Source organism: Onychostoma macrolepis, chromosome 16, assembly GCF_012432095.1.
Source record: "Onychostoma macrolepis isolate SWU-2019 chromosome 16, ASM1243209v1, whole genome shotgun sequence".
Lineage (NCBI taxonomy): Eukaryota > Metazoa > Chordata > Actinopteri > Cypriniformes > Cyprinidae > Onychostoma > Onychostoma macrolepis.
Window position 1 is genome coordinate 5,044,434 of NC_081170.1, and position 18,359 is coordinate 5,062,792.

At 34.3% G+C, this 18,359-nt stretch overlaps 1 protein-coding gene across 1 annotated transcript; it reads left to right on the forward strand.

The window, feature by feature from the left end:
• Positions 1-5,437: 5,437 nt before the first annotated feature.
• On the forward strand, positions 5,438-18,176 carry cthrc1b (collagen triple helix repeat containing 1b). The gene is made up of 4 exons (XM_058747404.1): positions 5,438-5,593; positions 13,134-13,352; positions 14,410-14,626; positions 17,346-18,176. The coding sequence occupies exons 1-4, from the start codon at positions 5,477-5,479 to the stop codon at positions 17,492-17,494; spliced, it is 702 nt and encodes a 233-aa protein (XP_058603387.1). The 5' UTR covers positions 5,438-5,476; the 3' UTR covers positions 17,495-18,176.
• The last annotated feature ends 183 nt before the right edge of the window (positions 18,177-18,359 follow it).

Here is an 18,359-nt window from a genome sequence, read left to right on the forward strand (position 1 = left end):
TGAAATGATGATGCAAGTATTTAAAATATTTTGCAACTCTGTGAAATCGTGTAAATGTTGATTAACACCTGTAACTGTAACTGTAAATATCATGTTACTTATTTTTATTATTTACATACACAATGATAATATTGTGGTTTTAGTTTTATATTTTTTTAATGGGATATGTGCCATGTTTTTTTTTCCTTTCATACTATTGAGTACAATGACAATTATGATAAATAATTAAAATATTATTCAACTCCATGAAATCCCGTAAATGTTGAAATATAATATTTCATAATTATTTTATTGATTTGTAATAATAATTGATGTTGTTGTTATTTACATCATAATATTGTGATTTTCATTTTATTTATTTTATTAGTAGTAGTAGTATTTTACCATTTTTATATCATTTTTATTTTAATTGGACGTGATGTTTTTTCCTACTATTGGCTATTATTACAAATATTTAAAATATTATGCAAATCATGATTCATAATTTTTGTTACATTGATTTTTATTTATGATAATTATTATTACATATACCATGATTATATTGTTTCTATTTTTTATTTTATTTTTGTTTACATTTATTTTTGTTTTTATTTATTACCTATATTACCTTTTTATTGGACATGTGCCATGGTTTTTCTACTATTGAGTACTATTATTAATTACAAACATTTAAAATATTATGCAACTCAATGAAATCTTGTAAGTGTCAATTAACACACCTGTAACTGTAAATATCATGTTTCTTTTAATTTTTCTTATTTAATTTTTTTATTTATGATGATTATTATTGTTATTTACATATACCATGAGAATATTGTTTTTTGTATTTTTGTTTACATTTATTGATTTTACATTTACAGAGTTAATATTACCTTTTTTTATTGAACATGTGGCATGTTTTTTTTTCTACTATTAAGTGCTAATATTACAATTATTATATAATATTATTACACTAAATATTTTAAGTATTATGCAACTCCATGAAATCTTGTAAATGTCTAATAACACACCTGTAACTGTACATTCTGTATCAATGCTGGCAGTTTTATAAAAGCTATATGTTATGGGAAATTACAGTGAATTTTCCACAGTTAAGGGGTGTTACACGTGAGAGAATTAAAGTAATAACGTTTGTTGCTTTATTTAACCACCATCATTTTGCAGAAATCCTGCAGCTGTGAGTCGAGCAGTAATTAGCATCATGGGGAGACTCATTTCAAGCACTTGTCTATTTGCAGCCGGGCTCTTCATGGAGCGTGAGAGCGGACAGACCCTGACGGGAATATCATCCCGACTGCAGAAATCCACTGAATAATCAGCCAATCTGACAGCTGCAAGGTCACCACATGACACTGTTGCCCCCCAGTGTTTATTCTCTTCTCCATTTCAATTATTTACTGTAAGTGATGTATCCTAATACCATAATACCATGTTTTTTTTTGGACTGGTTCGTACTATCTTATTTATTTATTATATCTACCATGATACTATCATGTTTATTCATATTTTTATGTATACCTTAGTAATATTGTGATTTAGACATTTAATTTTTTTTATTAGGTTTTTTTACATGTACAATGGTAATGTCATGTTTATTAATTGTTTAATTGTTTTCTTCTTATTATTATTATTATTTACACATACCATGATAATACCATGTTTATTATTTATTTTTTATTTTACTGATTTTTACTTTATTTTCTATCCATTTTACATGTACCATGATAATTATTTATTATTGGACGTTTTTTTATTATGGTAATACTGTGGACTTTATAACATGTTTGTTTGTTTGTTTTTAACTAAAATTCATGACTGATGGTATTTACATGGTACTCCCAAGAATCTACCACAATAGTGTGGGACATTTACCATATTAAAACCATGATGTTTTGGACATTTATATGTCATTGTCATACTGAAAATATGACATGTAAATTGCATGGTACATGAATATGATAATTATTCAGTACAATGGTACCTCCTCAGTACTCTACTGTTAGTGTCTGACTGTTTGCTTTCTTTCCACTGAGTGATGGGAAAATGCAGATGTCAAGATTTCTTCTTCTCTTTTAGTGTCTCTATTAGGACATGTCATCATAAGCTGGTAACCATGGGGACGGATATCAGTTCTCGTGCATCCAGTGACCCGTGTGGCATCCTTCAGTGTGAAAGTGATGTCTGGTGCGCAGCGCTGTCATAACCGTCACATACATCTGTCTGAGAATATACTCAACATCATTCTGATGGACATTAAGATTCAGAACGCTGCATTGCCATCTGCAGAAGAGGAGTTAAACTAACCCTCCCAATCTCTGAAAGCCAGTGTGAAATGATGTTCTCAACTTCAGTAATCACATGTACTTGTGAGAGATATTCAACAAGAAGAGTGGGAATTAATGAGATTGTAAAAAAAAAAAAAAATGAGATTGAATAATTACTGGAACATTTACTTGGAATAATGTGTAGAAGTCAGCTGTGAACAATGAAATAAGATGCCACAATCTTTATACCAAGCCACTTGACCTAAACATTCAAGTATTTGAATGCATTTTTATTCATTTTTATAATAATAAAAAATAAATTATAATTATGATTTGGTTTATTTTAATATTTATTCATATTAATTATCAATATTTTTCTTGGAAATTAACTTACTTTTAACATACACTACCTCCTTACTTTTTTTTTCAAAAGAAATTGTTGCTTTTATTCGGCAAGGATACGTTAAATTGATCAAAAGAAACAAGCCATTTATAATGTAACAAAAGATTTGCATTTTAAATAAATTCTGTTCTTTTTAACTTATTATATCATGGTTTTGACAAAAATATGAAACACGACAACTATTTTCAACATTGATAATAAGAAATGTTTCTTGAGCAGCAAATCAGCATATCAGAATGATTTCTGAAGGATCATGTGACACTGAAGACTGGAGTAATGATGCTGAAAATTCAGCTTTGAATCACAGGAATAAATTACATTTTGATGTATATTCAAATGGAGATCCATTATTTTAAATTGTAATAATATTTCACACTATTACTGTTTTTACTATAATTTGTAATCAAATAAATGCAACCTTGGTGAGCATAAGAGGCTGCTTTCAAAAATAAGAAAAGTCTTACTGGTTCCAAAATGTATATATTTATATAATATATTTATGAGGCAAATTTGAAAGAATTGTAGCTGATGCTTTATCCATGCTTACTAATGACACATTTATTATTATTATTGTTATTAAGCCTGGTCCACACTACAGGTTATTCTGGCCAAAATCCGCCCACTATCTTATTGACAAATCAAGCAATCTTTTTATGTGCCGTTTAGGGGTTTGTCTAAAATAGATGAGACCAAAAAAACAAACAACTTCTGCCTGTCCATTAAAAAATAAGTAAGTGATTCTGCATTCATGGATCAGCCCTTGCAGGATTTGACCTACAACCTATAAGTTACCAGCCCTGTTCTTGAAAAACTACCCAGCCCACCCACCGTCAGCGGCCTGGAGTTCATTGAGCAGCTCTTCATCACTCAATACTTGGCCTGAAAACAAACACTCCAGCCTGACAGACCCTTCAGGGCGTATGTATAAGTCACCACATACAAAATGAACAATGAAGCTTAGAAAATATTACTAGAAGGCCCTCGTCCAGGGGCCGCAATAGCTGGCTAGTCACACAGCAGAAAGTTTACTTTATAGTGCAGCTTAAATCCATGATTTGAAAAATACAAAACTGTTCGTATTTACAGTGTCTCGACAGAGCGATGAATGGACGGCTGTGATGCGAGGAGAAAGAGCCGATTCAGCAGAGAGGAAGACCTCCGTCACAGAGAAACGCCGCTCTGTACAGTAAGCACACAGATCTGCTTCTCCTCCAGCCTTGGGATGTCGCCAGGGGGCTGCCGTTCAAGAAAAATTGAGGCAGACGGGAATATTGAATGGGGCGCTTGTTTTAGATGTGAAGTTGAAGGGAAATCTAACTTGCTAACATCTTAGTTGGCCAGTATATGCAGCATCAGATGGAGATTCTAAGATTTGAGTGTAGATATTAAGAAGTCCAAAAAAATGGTCATTTTGTCATTATTTACTCACCCTCATGCAATTTCAAGCATATGCTTATATTTTAGGGTGGAACACAAAAGGCAGATTTTGCAATTCTTTTCCATATATTGACAGCTCATAGTGTTTAAAAAGAATAAAATCACTATTGAGCGTAACCGTCTTGTTCCAGGAGTAAAAATCCCATTCATTTTCTCCATATGGGAATTGATTTTTAACAGTGACTTATAAACCATTAAAGACTGACCTACTGTGAGCTATGAGGTTGTTAATCGATGGTATATGCTGCTGTTGAAGCCATTAACTCAAAACCATGTTTAACAGCAAAATTACTGGCGAAGAACTACATTTCCCGAAAAATCTGCACTTCAGAGAAAAGCAGCAAGCAAATCACACCAAAAGAAGCACAGTAAATGGTTTAATTGAGTCTGTCTCCCTACACTTTTAAAATACTTAAAATTTGTATAAATATATTTTTCCCTATGGGAAAAATGAGTGGAAAAATTGCTTGATTATCAGAGGACATCAGCCTATTTTGGGAGAACATTCGCTGAAAAACTGAAGCAATCAAAAAGTCATTATGAAAACTGAGCATAAAATATGAACATTGAAGTGCTCATGTTGTGAGCTTTAGAGACACTCAGCATACCTTAAAAAATCAAGCCTGCAAATATGAAATTACACGGGGGAAAAAAATGAAATTTAAATCTTACCCACTAAAACTCTCAAACCACATTTGCATGGTATATTTAAATGTATGCAAATTTGAGATTTAAAGGTTGCACTATTGAATATTTTCATTTCATTTTCTTTTTCCTCTTTTTTTTCAGTAAATACCGGTTTAGATTTCATGAATGCAGTGCACAGGACTTATGTGTCTTTTATAGTGATTTATCCTTTGCTGCATGGGCAAGAGCACTATGAACTCAGCAAAGTACTTCCTGTTATTTTCTATGGATGAAAAAATTCCAGACTTGGACAGTCATCAGGGAGAGTGAACAATGGCAGAATTGTTAGCTGTGGGTGAACTATCCCTTTAAATGCAACATTTTTAGCTGGGACAAAAACAGTTTTTCAGGAGAAAAGACAAAAAAAAAAAAAAAAATCTCAGGGTGAGAGGTCATTTCACCTGTGCAAAACATCAGTAGATTCTGAGAAACCACTGATAAGACCATCAGAAATATCGATTCTGTTTTATGTCATATCATGACCCATTATAATCCGATTCTACATGTGGAGGGAAGTTTCACTGGCGGTCTGGGAATAATTGGTCCCTGGAGAGATCACATCAGCCCCACCTCTCTCTCTCTCTTTCTCTCTCTCTCTTTCTCTCTCTCTCTCTCTCTCTCTCAGTCCTGTCTAGAGCTCAGCAGATGTAAGCAGCCCTGTCTTCTCTAACCTCTCAGCTCAAATATGGGACACTTCAAGACACGAGTATTGATCGTCTCCTGCTTATTGTTTACGTGTTATGAAGCAGAAAAATTAAAAACCAGAGGTCTGCGCCAGAAGGATGTTGACTACATGGAGAAAGTAAGACTTTAAGTATTTATTGTATTATTTTTGCCACTCTTTTCTTGCAAAACATGATCTTCAAAGGGCAAGATAACTTTATATGTAATTTATTTGTGTATTTATGTAATGCATTTAAACCCAAAGGAAACTTTAATTGCTCTGGAGACTAAATTATGTTTCCCTTAATTATTAAGATGTTTCTCATAAAATTCCAGTCAGTGTTGACTTTGAAGAGCATAGAGCTAAAAATGAATGTGCATAGCGCCTCAGATCATCCGTTTTTGGAATAATTTGATGAAAAATGTTTGAGATCATACTGAGATTACTGACTTTTGATTGCAAACTTTGTTTGTTTTGAACATCTAAAGGAGAAATGTGAGATTTCTGGGGGCTTTTATTTCAAGAGAAACCTCAGTAGACTTAATCAAGTCTCAATTTTTTCTCCAAAACAGTTATTAAAGAGGTCTCATCTGCTCTTTGCTTTTTCACATAAGCTTGGTCTTTGCAGAAGTTCTAGAAACTCTTGGTTTTATTTTGAACTGTCTGAAAGAGGTCATCAAATCAGACACTTTAGTTTTAAGTGTGCCGTATGAGTGACTATAAAATAATTGGCTATGCTGGCTGATTCTGTCTCTTCAAGAAATCAATACTGTAACTGTGATTTCCTGCAGACAGTGCAAGTTTTTCTTATTGACTAAAGCCTTTGCCAATATCGAACAATGCCAGATTCATTTTTGCAGATGCGAGAAGAATATGAGTCACAGGGACCAGTTAACCAAGCGGTAACAATGGATTGATTGCTAAAAAGGATGTGACAAAGCTGTTTAAACTCTGCTCAGAGCCCACTAAGAGTCAACAGTTTGCAGGAAACTAACCAGAATTGTGTTTCTTTATTGGGAGTAACAGCTCTTATAGCACTCAAGTTTACAACTGCTGAAACATGTTAGTCTGTTTCGCTATCAGTGATTATTTCAGGCCAGACAAGGTAATTCTTTCTAAAATATGCATACTATATACTGCACATGTTCAGTGTGCAATTTTTCTGTATGCACCGAATACCTGGATGATACCTATGCTTTGCAGCATAGAATAATTCTACAATGCACCGTGTTTGACTTGATATAGTTCACCCAAAAATGAAAATTTGCTGAAAACTTACCCTCTGGCCATCTAAGCAGTAGACGAGTTTGTTTTTTCATTGTAATGGATTGGGAGAAATTTAGCATTACATCACTTGTTAACCAATGGATCCTCTGCAGTGAATGGCGTCAGAATGAGAATGCATACATCTGATAAAAACATCACAATAATCCAGAAGTAATCCACACCACTCCAGTCCATTAGTTAATGTCTTATGAAGTAAAAAAAAAAAAAAAAAAAAACCTGTAACTTTAAACTGACGCAAACCGATTACTTGTGGATTATTGAGATATTTTTATCAGCTGTTTGGACTCTCATTCTGACGGCACCCATTCACTGCAGAGGATCCATTGGTGAGCAAGCGATGTAATGCTAAATTTCTCCAAATCTGTTATGAAGAAGAAACAAACTCATCTACATCTTGGATGGCCTGAGGGTGAATACATTTTCAGCAAAATTTCATTTTTGGGTGAACTATTCCTTTAACTTAACTTTAGCAGCAAATTAGAGTTTTAACTTATTTTTATTGCAAAATAAACTTAAAAGATTACCGAAATGTTACACACTCACTTTCACATATATTTTGCATAGTATGCACAGTATGCAGTACGCTAGTATTTGAACATCATCTCTGTCTCTCGTCATCAAAGTCAATTGAATATACAGCTGTCGGCTGTTAAAAATTCCTCGCCTCATTTCATTCCTTGATTGCTTTGAAATCTCCCGAGGTCCAATTCAAGACAAATTTGATATTCATCTTTTGCATAATTTTATTCAAAAGTCTTGCCAGTTGAACCATCTGCATTTTTATTAGTAAGCCAAAGTTAACTTTGAATAGTCCAGACATAACCAGCAATATTCCAGTTCTCAAGCTACAGCAAGCCATAACAAGACTTAAAGATTCTACGAGGTGTAGAATCATGTTGCACTTTTAAGACTGTGTAGAGATGTGATTGAATTTTATAAGGCCTGAAACATATTCAACAATGTGAATGCCAAAACCTCTATATACAATTGCTTGATTTCAAGTTTTGTTGAGATGCCCAATCTGTCCAACCACAATTCATAACACTATGCAAGTATGCATTGCAATTGTCAGTGTTATAGCAGCCATTAGAACAATGGTGAGTGACTCTTGAGTACTGAAGTTTGTTAACGCATCAGTAATGCAAGGCCATATATTAAGTCATTGCGCTTATTTTATTGTAAATTAGTTTTTAATGCAAGTTCTTGGTCTCATTGCGAATGATTCATCAGTGTACGTTATTTCAATAAACTAAATGTTTGTTTTTGCAATAATTTATCAAAATGTTACAACTTGCTCCGCCTCTAAAATAACTTTTTAGTTTTACGTTTTATTTCAGTTTCAAGTTTTTTCAAATTATTTTTTTATTGGCTTAAAGGAATGGTTCACCCAAAAATGAAAGTGTACTCACCCTCAGGCTAGCCAAGATGTAAATGAGTTTGTTTGTTCATCAGAACAGATTTGGAGAAATTTAGCATTACATCACTTGCTCACTATGCTCTGCTGTGAAGAGAATGGGTGCCATCAGAATGAGAGTCTAAACAGCTGATAAAAACATCACAATAATCCACAAGTAATCAACACCACTCCAGTCCATGAAAGTCTTGTGAAACAGAAAAGCTGTGTGTTTATAATAATAATAATAAAAATCCATCATTAAGTGAAAACAGTCAGAAACAATTCTAAACAAATACAGTATTTTGGTGGATTTTGATGTAAGAAGACACTGTTGTCTGGTCTTTTTCACTGGAGGAAGCGTTATTTTGGATTATGGACTTTTATTTTGAGATATTTATTTATTTTAAGTTAAAACGTCTTGATGGGCTTGTTTCTTAGAAACTCATGTGAATTACTTGTGGATTATTGTGATGTTTTTTATCAGCTGTTCGGACTCATTCTGACGGCACCCATTCACTGCAGAGGGATCCATTGGTGAGCAAGTGATATGATAACTTTCTACAAATTTGTTTTAATGAATAAACAAAATTATCTAGGTTATTATAATGAGACATATAGCCACGTCTATAATCAAAGTTTATATACTTTGTGCTCTCAAAGTGACTTTATAACAACTTTGTCCCACCAACATGGCCTAGCATAAACAGCGCTGACTAGCTCCACTTTATTTCAGGAAAGGTTACAGGCTACAACAAATTAGTTAGGATGTTTTATCATAAACTGTAATCAGTGAAATAAAACAAATCCAGGGCTCTATTGATCATGGACTGGGAAAATTGTCTTAGCTCCTGGATCAGAGTTACTCTATCACCAAAAGAGTGTTTTATTGTAAATGATAGTATCAGGTAAACATTCCAGTCGATTCATCATTGTAATGAAAAACAGGCTCGGTAATCCTTTTGAATTTGCTCGCGGTGGGTAGATTATATGGAGGGTGATTTTCTCATTCAGACCAGTCGGGGAAGCATCACTAATGAACCTGGCACGACTAGCCGCCGAAGAAAATGAGGCTGTGTGCATCACAAGGCATTGTTTGCAGGACACTCAGGTGTGTTCTGTCAATAAAAAGCAGCGGAGCCAAACGCACTGAAGGCTTGAGCTCGGCCACGGCACTGCAAGCTTATAAATATGAATACATTTCACTTCCTTGTGGCCTGTATCGGGAAGATTTATTACCTATTTAAGGGCCCTTATTTCCACAGCTCTCTGCTCGCAGGCATGCTGATTAGAAGCTGCATTACTCTTGCAGAAGAGACTCAGGTGACAGCGGAGCTGCTTAATGCTAAAGCCAGACCTCCTGTGCTCAGAGCCGTGTATTGTTCGCGCAGACGAGGTGGGTTACGGCGATGACATCGCTTCATATTCGACCCGTGCGCTCGGAAGCCGCTTTCTTATTGAGATGTAAATATTTGGTGTGTCACTGCTTCGCTAATGCGTGCACATTTGCACAAAACTCTAAATAGCCTATTATGCATGCGCTTTTTCTGCATGATCGGAGAGCCCGCTGGTTGTTCCACCTGGCATTTTGGCGAAGTTTCTCATCCATCAGTGGCGTTGGCATAAGTCTACACCTCCTCAGTGAATGTTCATTAAAATACATTTATGCTCACACAGGCTCTGCAGCGTTAATACGTTGTTTTCCCCAGTTCTGGTAGAGGATCAAATGCATGCATAACATAAAATCATATTTTTAGTGCATTTGTTAAGGCTAGTATTAAGCTGTTGGTGCCACCTAGCCTCTATGAATGATGCCCCATATTTTGGTAGCCTATTATTTATATGCTATTATAATATTTTGAGTAAGCTTTTATTTTCATGTTCAGTTTTCATTTTAATTCTAATTTTAGTAATGTTGTGTGCTTTTGAATTTTTTTAAATATATAATTTCGATTTTTTAATTTCGATATTTATATTATATATCGATATTATATTTACTTTTTAGTTTTATTTTAGTAATTTTTAGTACTTCAACTTTAAACTTATTTTAATCAGTTAGATGCCAATGCAAAAGTTTAATGTTTTTATTTCAGCTTTATTTAAATTGTAATAGTTCTAGTAAGTTAACAGAAATAACATAGCATGGTTTGTTGAAGGGTGCTGTGCTAGTTGTTGTTCAGTTCTCTTGGTTCTTTTGTTCCAGACCAAAAAAATAAAAATAAAAATGTTAGACTGTATTCAGTCCTAGTTCACTTAGCGTTTACACTGTCATTTTTAACACCGAACCTAAATAGCCTTTACAAAGTTCAATTCAATCAAACCAAACCTGCCAAGTGTAAACATACAAAATGAAGCTTTTCGAAACTTTGAATCAATTGAACTAATTGCTTTGTGAAATGATCGAATCGCTTGAACTAAGCTTGAACATGCATACAAATCGTGAATGTTTTATTCAAAGTGTAATTAAACGCAATTAACAAATCATAGAATTCCATTAAATATGAAATACTAAATGTTATTTTATTAATTTTTAGGGTGTTTTGCTTGGTTAATCAGGTAAGAGACAAATGATTCACAACTGATTCGAAGTTTCACAAAGCAGTTTTATGAAAACGCCCATTCATTAACTTAAATGCTAAGTATTAATAGTTTTAAAGGGCACCTATTATGCAAAATTCACTTTTACATGTTGTTTGAACATAAATGTGTGTTGGCAGTGTGTGTACACAACCACCCTGTGTAATAATAAAAATCCGCCCGCACCTTCTTTTTAATCCCCATAAATCATAAGCAGTGTCTCTGTTATCTTATTGCAGCTATAGAAGTTGTTCAGTCCAAAGCAGTGAGTGATTTTCTGCTTTTATTGTTTGGGTCATATTAACAATGTAGACTGCAGTATAGGTACAGTAGCCTATATTATGCTGCTGTCACTTAATACACAGATCTAATATAAACATCAGCTGTTTAACTTCACAGACATAACCAACTGTGTTTTTGTAACTAACATAAACTTGTGTCAAGATAATTTAGTTTAGTACTCACATGTACGGTGCCCGCGAGGTGATATGGTCGGTTCACTGTCGTGGCCACGATATAGTAATTCGTGGGAACGTTATATTAACTCGTGGGAACGTGATATTATATCGTGTTCTTATGTTAAGGGAACTACATATTTTTATTGTGGCCACGAGTTCAATGCGTAAACAAACCTGCGTGACCATAGCAAGCCAGGATTATCAGAGATGGATTCATTAATATTTTATTTAGAATTAAGAAATTATTATATTAATTATTATAGAAATTGCATTATTAAACTATTGCCATGGCTACCGGACTGTATTACGTGCCATAGTCAGCATTCAAATGAAGTTTATCATGAAATGTTACATAAAGTGCATAAAATAAAATAGGTCCACAAGAAAACATTTTTATCCATCCCACAGTCTTGTAAATCCATTAACTGATCGTCTTTTCCCCGTAATATGTGTATATTATTATTATTATTATTATTATTAGCCTATTATTATTGGTTATATTTTGATATTCGTTTATATTCGTTTTTTCCCTTCATTTCGATCTCTTTATTTAGCGTTCTGAATTGTAAATAACAGCCTACTGTAAATGCTCGACATGCAATAAAGCTTTGATTATGCTGACTGGAATTTTTACTGGAATGCAGTTTAAATTTAACATAGGCTATTTTTCATTTTATTTCTGCTAAGTAATAGACCATAATTCTACGGGCACATGGGCATAAGTACAATCATAAAGTCAAAACTTTATTGGCATAATTGTCAAGCGTTCACAGTATTTGCAAAATATATGGTAGGCTAGCAAATATAGCATAATTACACAAAACCTTAACTAGGTAAAGCGATACACAAACTGAAAAGGGAAATAAGCATATATAATATAACAAATAAAAAATATATAGCCTAACCTTATAAGTTAATGTAGTAATAATAATAATAATAATAATAATAATAATAATAATAATAGCCTATACAAATATTAAATTAAATGTTTAATGTTAATAAAAATGTTTTATGATAATATCGGATAATCCCGGGTTGCTATGGTCACGTAGGTTTGTTTACACATTGAACTCTGGCCACGAGAAAAATATGTCTTTCCCTCAACATAACATCATGAGGCCATGACATATTATCACGTTCCCATGAGTTATGATGTCATGGCCACGACAAAACTAAGTGAACCGACCATGTCACCTTGCGGGCACCATACACATGCCATGTGACAGCCGCTTTCTTTGCATTCGCTTAGCATGTGTGTGCTCAGAAAACCTGATATCAGAAGTTTAAACTGATATGGCTTTAAAACTCATGATTTCAGTGCAATATGCATGATTATCAAAACCAAACAGATGTTTTTTGGCAGAGATCTGAGATTCTAGCTGTAATGGCACTGTCCTATTCTGGAAAGGGGCAGGGAGCAGCAACTCATTTGCATTTAAAGAGACATGCACGAAAACAGAAAGTTTCTGCTTCCATTAAAAATAGACGTTTTCAAAATGATATAATGAATGATCTGTGGGGTATTTTGAGCTGAAACTTCACAGACATGTTTAAGTTTTCCATACTGTCAAAGAATGCCATATCTGCGTTGAAACTGTTTATCTGAGACTCTGTGAACAACTGTGTAATCAGATAATGAATCACAGTAATAATGACCTGTGTTTTACTGTCTGAATGGACAGATGATTCAGTCTCCATCCAACCAGGTTTAATGCGGGCAGCGTCCCAGTATAGATTCCTTCTCCATGCCCATTAGCAACATTGTGCAAAAATATTAAGTGTTAGCCATAGCATGGTATTTTCATCAGTAACCAGAGACCACACCATAAGAGCTCATTCCAGACGCATTACACTGACTAATGTTGGATGAGATTGTTAATACCTCTTACAGGCGCTTCAAGCAACAAAATATGCTGTTTGATATCAAGCCAAAAAGCTCCTGTTGAAACCTATGTGTTTTCAGTATTCCAGCTGCCTCCAGGGTCCAGCAGGCACCCCGGGAAGGGACGGAAATCCAGGAGTGAATGGAATTCCAGGTACTCCCGGTCTACCAGGCCGGGATGGTGCAAAAGGAGAGAAGGGCGAATGTGTGACGGAGAGGTTTGAAGAGCCGTGGAAAACCAACTACAAGCAATGTGCCTGGAAATCTCTCAACTACGGCATTGACCTGGGCAAAATTACAGTAAGAGGCCACAATGATGATTGCTGATTTATTTAAAACATATATGTCCAAAAGACCAGTGCATTCTTATTGTAGTATTATTTGTATGCTTAATATTTGGTATTAGCTTTTATTTTAATATTTTGTTTCATTTTCCTTTTAGTTTTAGCAATTTTGTTGTGTGCTTTTGTCATTTAATTATTATATATATATATATATATATATATATATATATATTATAGCTGTAATTCATTTTTTTAATTTAAGTTCTAGTTTTAGAGTAATTATGACTTGCCAAAGCAACATTTCTAGTTTTTAAGTTTAGTAAGTTTTTCATGTAATATTTATTTATTTTATTTCAGCTTTATTTCAATTGTAGAAAACAACTTTTAGTTTTAGTCAACAATAAAAACACTGGTACACTGTAAAAATAATTTTGGAAGTTATAAACAAAACAAAGATTATTAGAGTATGTTTTACAAGAAAATACTATTCCTCGGTCTTTCTATTTAAAAATGTCATGTTTATTCAATGTGTAATTTGAATAATTATTTGTGAAATGTACTAATAGTTTTCTTCTTTTTTTTTTTACATGGTACTTTTTCGTCACAATTTTAGTATTTACATGTTTTTTTATTAAAATTTATCAAATTAAAATGGTTAAAAATTCTAATTTTGAACATAATTTGAAATTAGTAAATAATTGTAATTATTTATTTTTCATAAAAAAGAATAATAAAGAAAGAAAGAAATCATGTCAAATCTTAACATTGAAAGATTTTCTCAACTCTAGACTATTTTCTTTGCCAAAATTGTAAGTGCATTTTCTATAAAATGGTTTTAGTAATTAGCATAACGTATGGAAAAGTCATAAAAGGTGTGGAAACCCCTTGGTAATCATTCAGTACAATGGTAAAAAAAAATTTAATAAAATAAAAGCTATATGGTAAAAAAACACTATACTTATACAGTTTTTTTTTATTCTGCAGTATACGTTTGGTTTATGTGCTTCTTTCGAGCAGGTGTGTTGTGAACCAGGCGTCAGACTCATCAGCTCTTCCTGTGTTCCTGTCCTCAGGAGTGTACGTTCACTAAGCAGCATGCAGACAGTGCTCTCCGTGTGCTGTTCAGCGGCTCACTCAGGCTGAAGTGTAAGACAGCTTGTTGCCAGCGCTGGTACTTCACTTTTAATGGGGCAGAATGTGCCGCTCCGCTGCCTATAGAGTCCATCATTTACCTGGACCAGGGAAGTCCAGAATTCAACTCCACCATCAACATACACAGAACCACGTCAGGTAAGGGCCAAGAAACCGCTTGCTTGGACAGTGACATCTGAACTGTAAATCTGAGAAGAGGTGTGAGACTGCCAAAAACAACTCCTTACAATGTGCCACGGCACATGTCAGTCCTGTAATGGCATTTTATGAAATTCCAGTTTGAAGTGGAGATTTTTAAAATACAGTGAAAGTATTCAGACCCCCTTAAATTTTTCACTCTTTGTTATATTGCAGCCATTTGCTAAAATTATTTAATTTCATTTTTTTTCCTCATTAATGTACACACAGCACCCCATATTGACAGAAAAACACAGAATTGTTGACATTTTTGCAGATAAAAAAGAAAAACTGAAATATCACATGGTCCTAAGTATTCAGACCCTTTGCTCAGTATTTAGTAGAAGCACCCTTTTGATGTAATACAGCCATGAGTCTTTTTGGGAAAGATGCAACAAGTTTTTCACACCTGGATTTGGGGATCCTCTGCCATTCCTCCTTGCAGATCCTCTCCAGTTCTGTCAGGTTGGATGGTAAACATTGGTGGACAGCCATTTTTAGGTCTCTCCAGAGATGCTCAATTGGGTTTAAGTCAGGGCTCTGGCTGGGCCATTCAAGAACAGTCACGGAGTTGTTGTGAAGCCACTCCTTCGTTATTTTAGCTGTGTGCTTAGGGTCATTGTCTTGTTGGAAGGTAAACCTTCGGCCCAGTCTGAGGTCCTGAGCACTCTGGAGAAGGTTTTCATCCAGGATATCCCTGTACTTGGCCGCATTCATCTTTCCCTCGATTGCAACCAGTCGTCCTGTCCCTGCAGCTGAAAAACACCCCCACAGCATGATGCTGCCACCACCATGCTTCACTGTTGGGACTGTATTGGACAGGTGATGAGCAGTGCCTGGTTTTCTCCACACATACCGCTTAGAATTAAGGCCAAAAAGTTCTATCTTGGTCTCATCAGACCAGAGAATCTTATTCAGGTGTTTTTTAGCAAACTCCATGTGGGCTTTCATGTGTCTTGCACTGAGGAGAGGCTTCTGTCAGGCCACTCTGCCATAAAGCCCCGACTGGTGGAGGGCTGCAGTGATGGTTGACTTTCTACAACTTTCTCCCATCTCCCGACTGCATCTCTGGAGCTCAGCCACAGTGATCTTTGGGTTCTTCTTTACCTCTCTCACCAAGGCTCTTCTCCCCCGATAGCTCAGTTTGGCCGGACGGCCAGCTCTAGGAAGGGTTCTGGTCGTCCCAAACGTCTAAGGATTATGGAGGCCACTGTGCTCTTAGGAACCTTAAGTGCAGCAGAAATTTTTTTGTAACCTTGGCCAGATCTGTGCCTTGCCACAATTCTGTCTCTGAGCTCTTCAGGCAGCTCCTTTGATCTCATGATTCTCATTTGCTCTGACATGCACTGTGAGCTGTAAGGTCTTATATAGACAGGTGTGTGGCTTTCCTAATCAAGTCCAATCAGTATAATCAAACACAGCTGGACTCAAATGAAGGTGTAGAACCATCTCAAGGATGATCAGAAGAAATGGACAGCACCTGAGTTAAATATATGAGTGTCACAGCAAAGGGTCTGAATACTTAGGACCATGTGATATTTCGGTTTTTCTTTTTTAATAAATCTGCAAAAATGTCAACAATTCTGTGTTTTTCTGTCAATATGGGGTGCTGTGTGTACATTAATGAGGAAAAAAACGAACTTTAATGATTTTAGCAAATAATTGAATATGTGTTGACAAAAGACAATAAAATTTAGTATATTTTCATTATTTCGCATTATTTTCATGAACATTAAATCTTATTTACATAATATTTATATTAATTAATTCATATGTAAATAAATTACAAATTATAACAATTATTTTATATATATTTAATATTCAGCATTTAAAATTATAATAATGTAATTATATAAAATTATATAAAATATAAAATTATAATAATATACAAAAAAATACCTCTGTCTATCTATCCATCCATCCATATAGTTTATTGAATATTCTTTATATTAATTTTTGAAACAACTTATAGTAAGTAAATAAATTCTTAAATATTCAGTATAAAAAGTGTATTTTATATATATATATATATATATATGCTACAACTGAATATTAATATTATATTAATATTAATATAATAATTATTCAGTCATTATAAATGAATAATTTTATAATATATTTTTTATTTAAGCAAAGTTTTTTTTTTTTTTTTTTTTTAACATGTATAATAATAAGCATCTGATTATTTTGCATAAATACCCCTTTCAGGATGACACAGGATATTTGGCGTTTGGGTTTATTTTGTGATAATGACAGTCTGTCTGTCCATTATGCCTTACAAATGTTAATGAGGAGCACAAAAGGCAGGCTTGTGTAGAATGACCCATCTCGGTGCTGACCTGTAATATAAAGTTCAAGCCGCTGGTCCATTAACAGTGATGCATGATAAATAAAACACTCAATGAAAGCCTTTTATGGCTCTTGTGCTACAGGGCAAGTCTTTGAAAAGCTCTCCGCTCTAAACACTGCAAATTGTTCGGTATGGATTAATTACAGCAGATAAGGGTGTCTCTGAATTTCTCATTCCTCCTCAGGGTGCAATAAAGCATGTCTGTTTATCTCTGTTTTTCTAATGGTTTTTTATGTGAAGTCTTGAGATGGTCATCTGAGAACCAGAGCAGAGTTATCAGATGGACGCAGTGAGAAATGGTCAGTCTGACACACCATCTGTTCGTTTCAGTTGAAGGTTTATGCGAAGGAGTGCGGAAAGGCCTGGTGGATGTTGCGATCTGGGTGGGAACCTGCGGAGACTATCCGCATGGAGATGCTTCCACCGGCTGGAATTCTGTTTCCCGCGTGATCATAGAAGAGCTTCCTCTGAGCAGCTGAGTCCAGAAGCTTCCAAGCACTTACTGTCCTATGACATTTTTAAACTTTGAGGATGCTTTGTACTACACTCTTATAAAGGTTCTTTAATGGCATTGATGGTTCCATGAAGAACATTTAACATTCATGGGATCTTTCAAAATGTCAATGGCAGCACTATTTTACAGTTAGTTTTACCGTTTCTGCAGTTCAAAGTGAGCAGCGTGTTAAAACAACGGATCTTTTACACACCACAATCTCTCAGGTCGTTTATGATGATCTTTCAGCGTTACTGTATATCTTTATTTAGAACCAAACATGCTTCTTCATTCAAACCCTTTTCAGAGACGTAAGAGCTACAGATGATGTGGTTTTTTATTGCCATCAATGGTTCCACAAAGAACCTTTACTATCAATGGAACCTTTTCATTCCACAAAAGGTTCTTTATAGTGGAAAAAGGTTCTTTAGATTATTAAAATGTTCTTCACATTCAGAAAAAAAAAAAATTATTTTAAGAACTGTTCACTTGGGGAACCAAAACTGGTTCTTCTATGGCGTTGCTGTGAAAACCCCTTTTGGAACCTTTATTTTTAAGAGTGTACACTAGCAGGAACACAGTGAGCAGCAAAATAGATTGATACTTTTAATAAAACATTGCAGAAAATGAGAATGGAGAATGCAGTAAATAGATTTATTTTTATTAGTGCTGGGCAACGATTAATCGCATTCAAAATAAAAGTTTTTGTGTACATAATATATGTGTGTGTGCTGTGTATATTTATTACGTATATATAAATACACATACAAGCATGTTTACAGTATATTTAAGAAAATGTTATATTTATATATGAAATATTTATATATAAATTATATGAATATAAATATATA

Excerpts from the sequence above, each read along its gene's own strand:
- cthrc1b (XM_058747404.1), top strand. The coding sequence starts at position 5,477 with ATGGGACACTTCAAGACACGAGTATTGATCGTCTCCTGCTTATTGTTT. Across the intron at positions 5,594-13,133 it reads ATGTTGACTACATGGAGAAA|TATTCCAGCTGCCTCCAGGG; the intron begins GTAAGACTTTAA and ends ATGTGTTTTCAG. Across the intron at positions 14,627-17,345 it reads CATACACAGAACCACGTCAG|TTGAAGGTTTATGCGAAGGA; the intron begins GTAAGGGCCAAG and ends TGTTCGTTTCAG.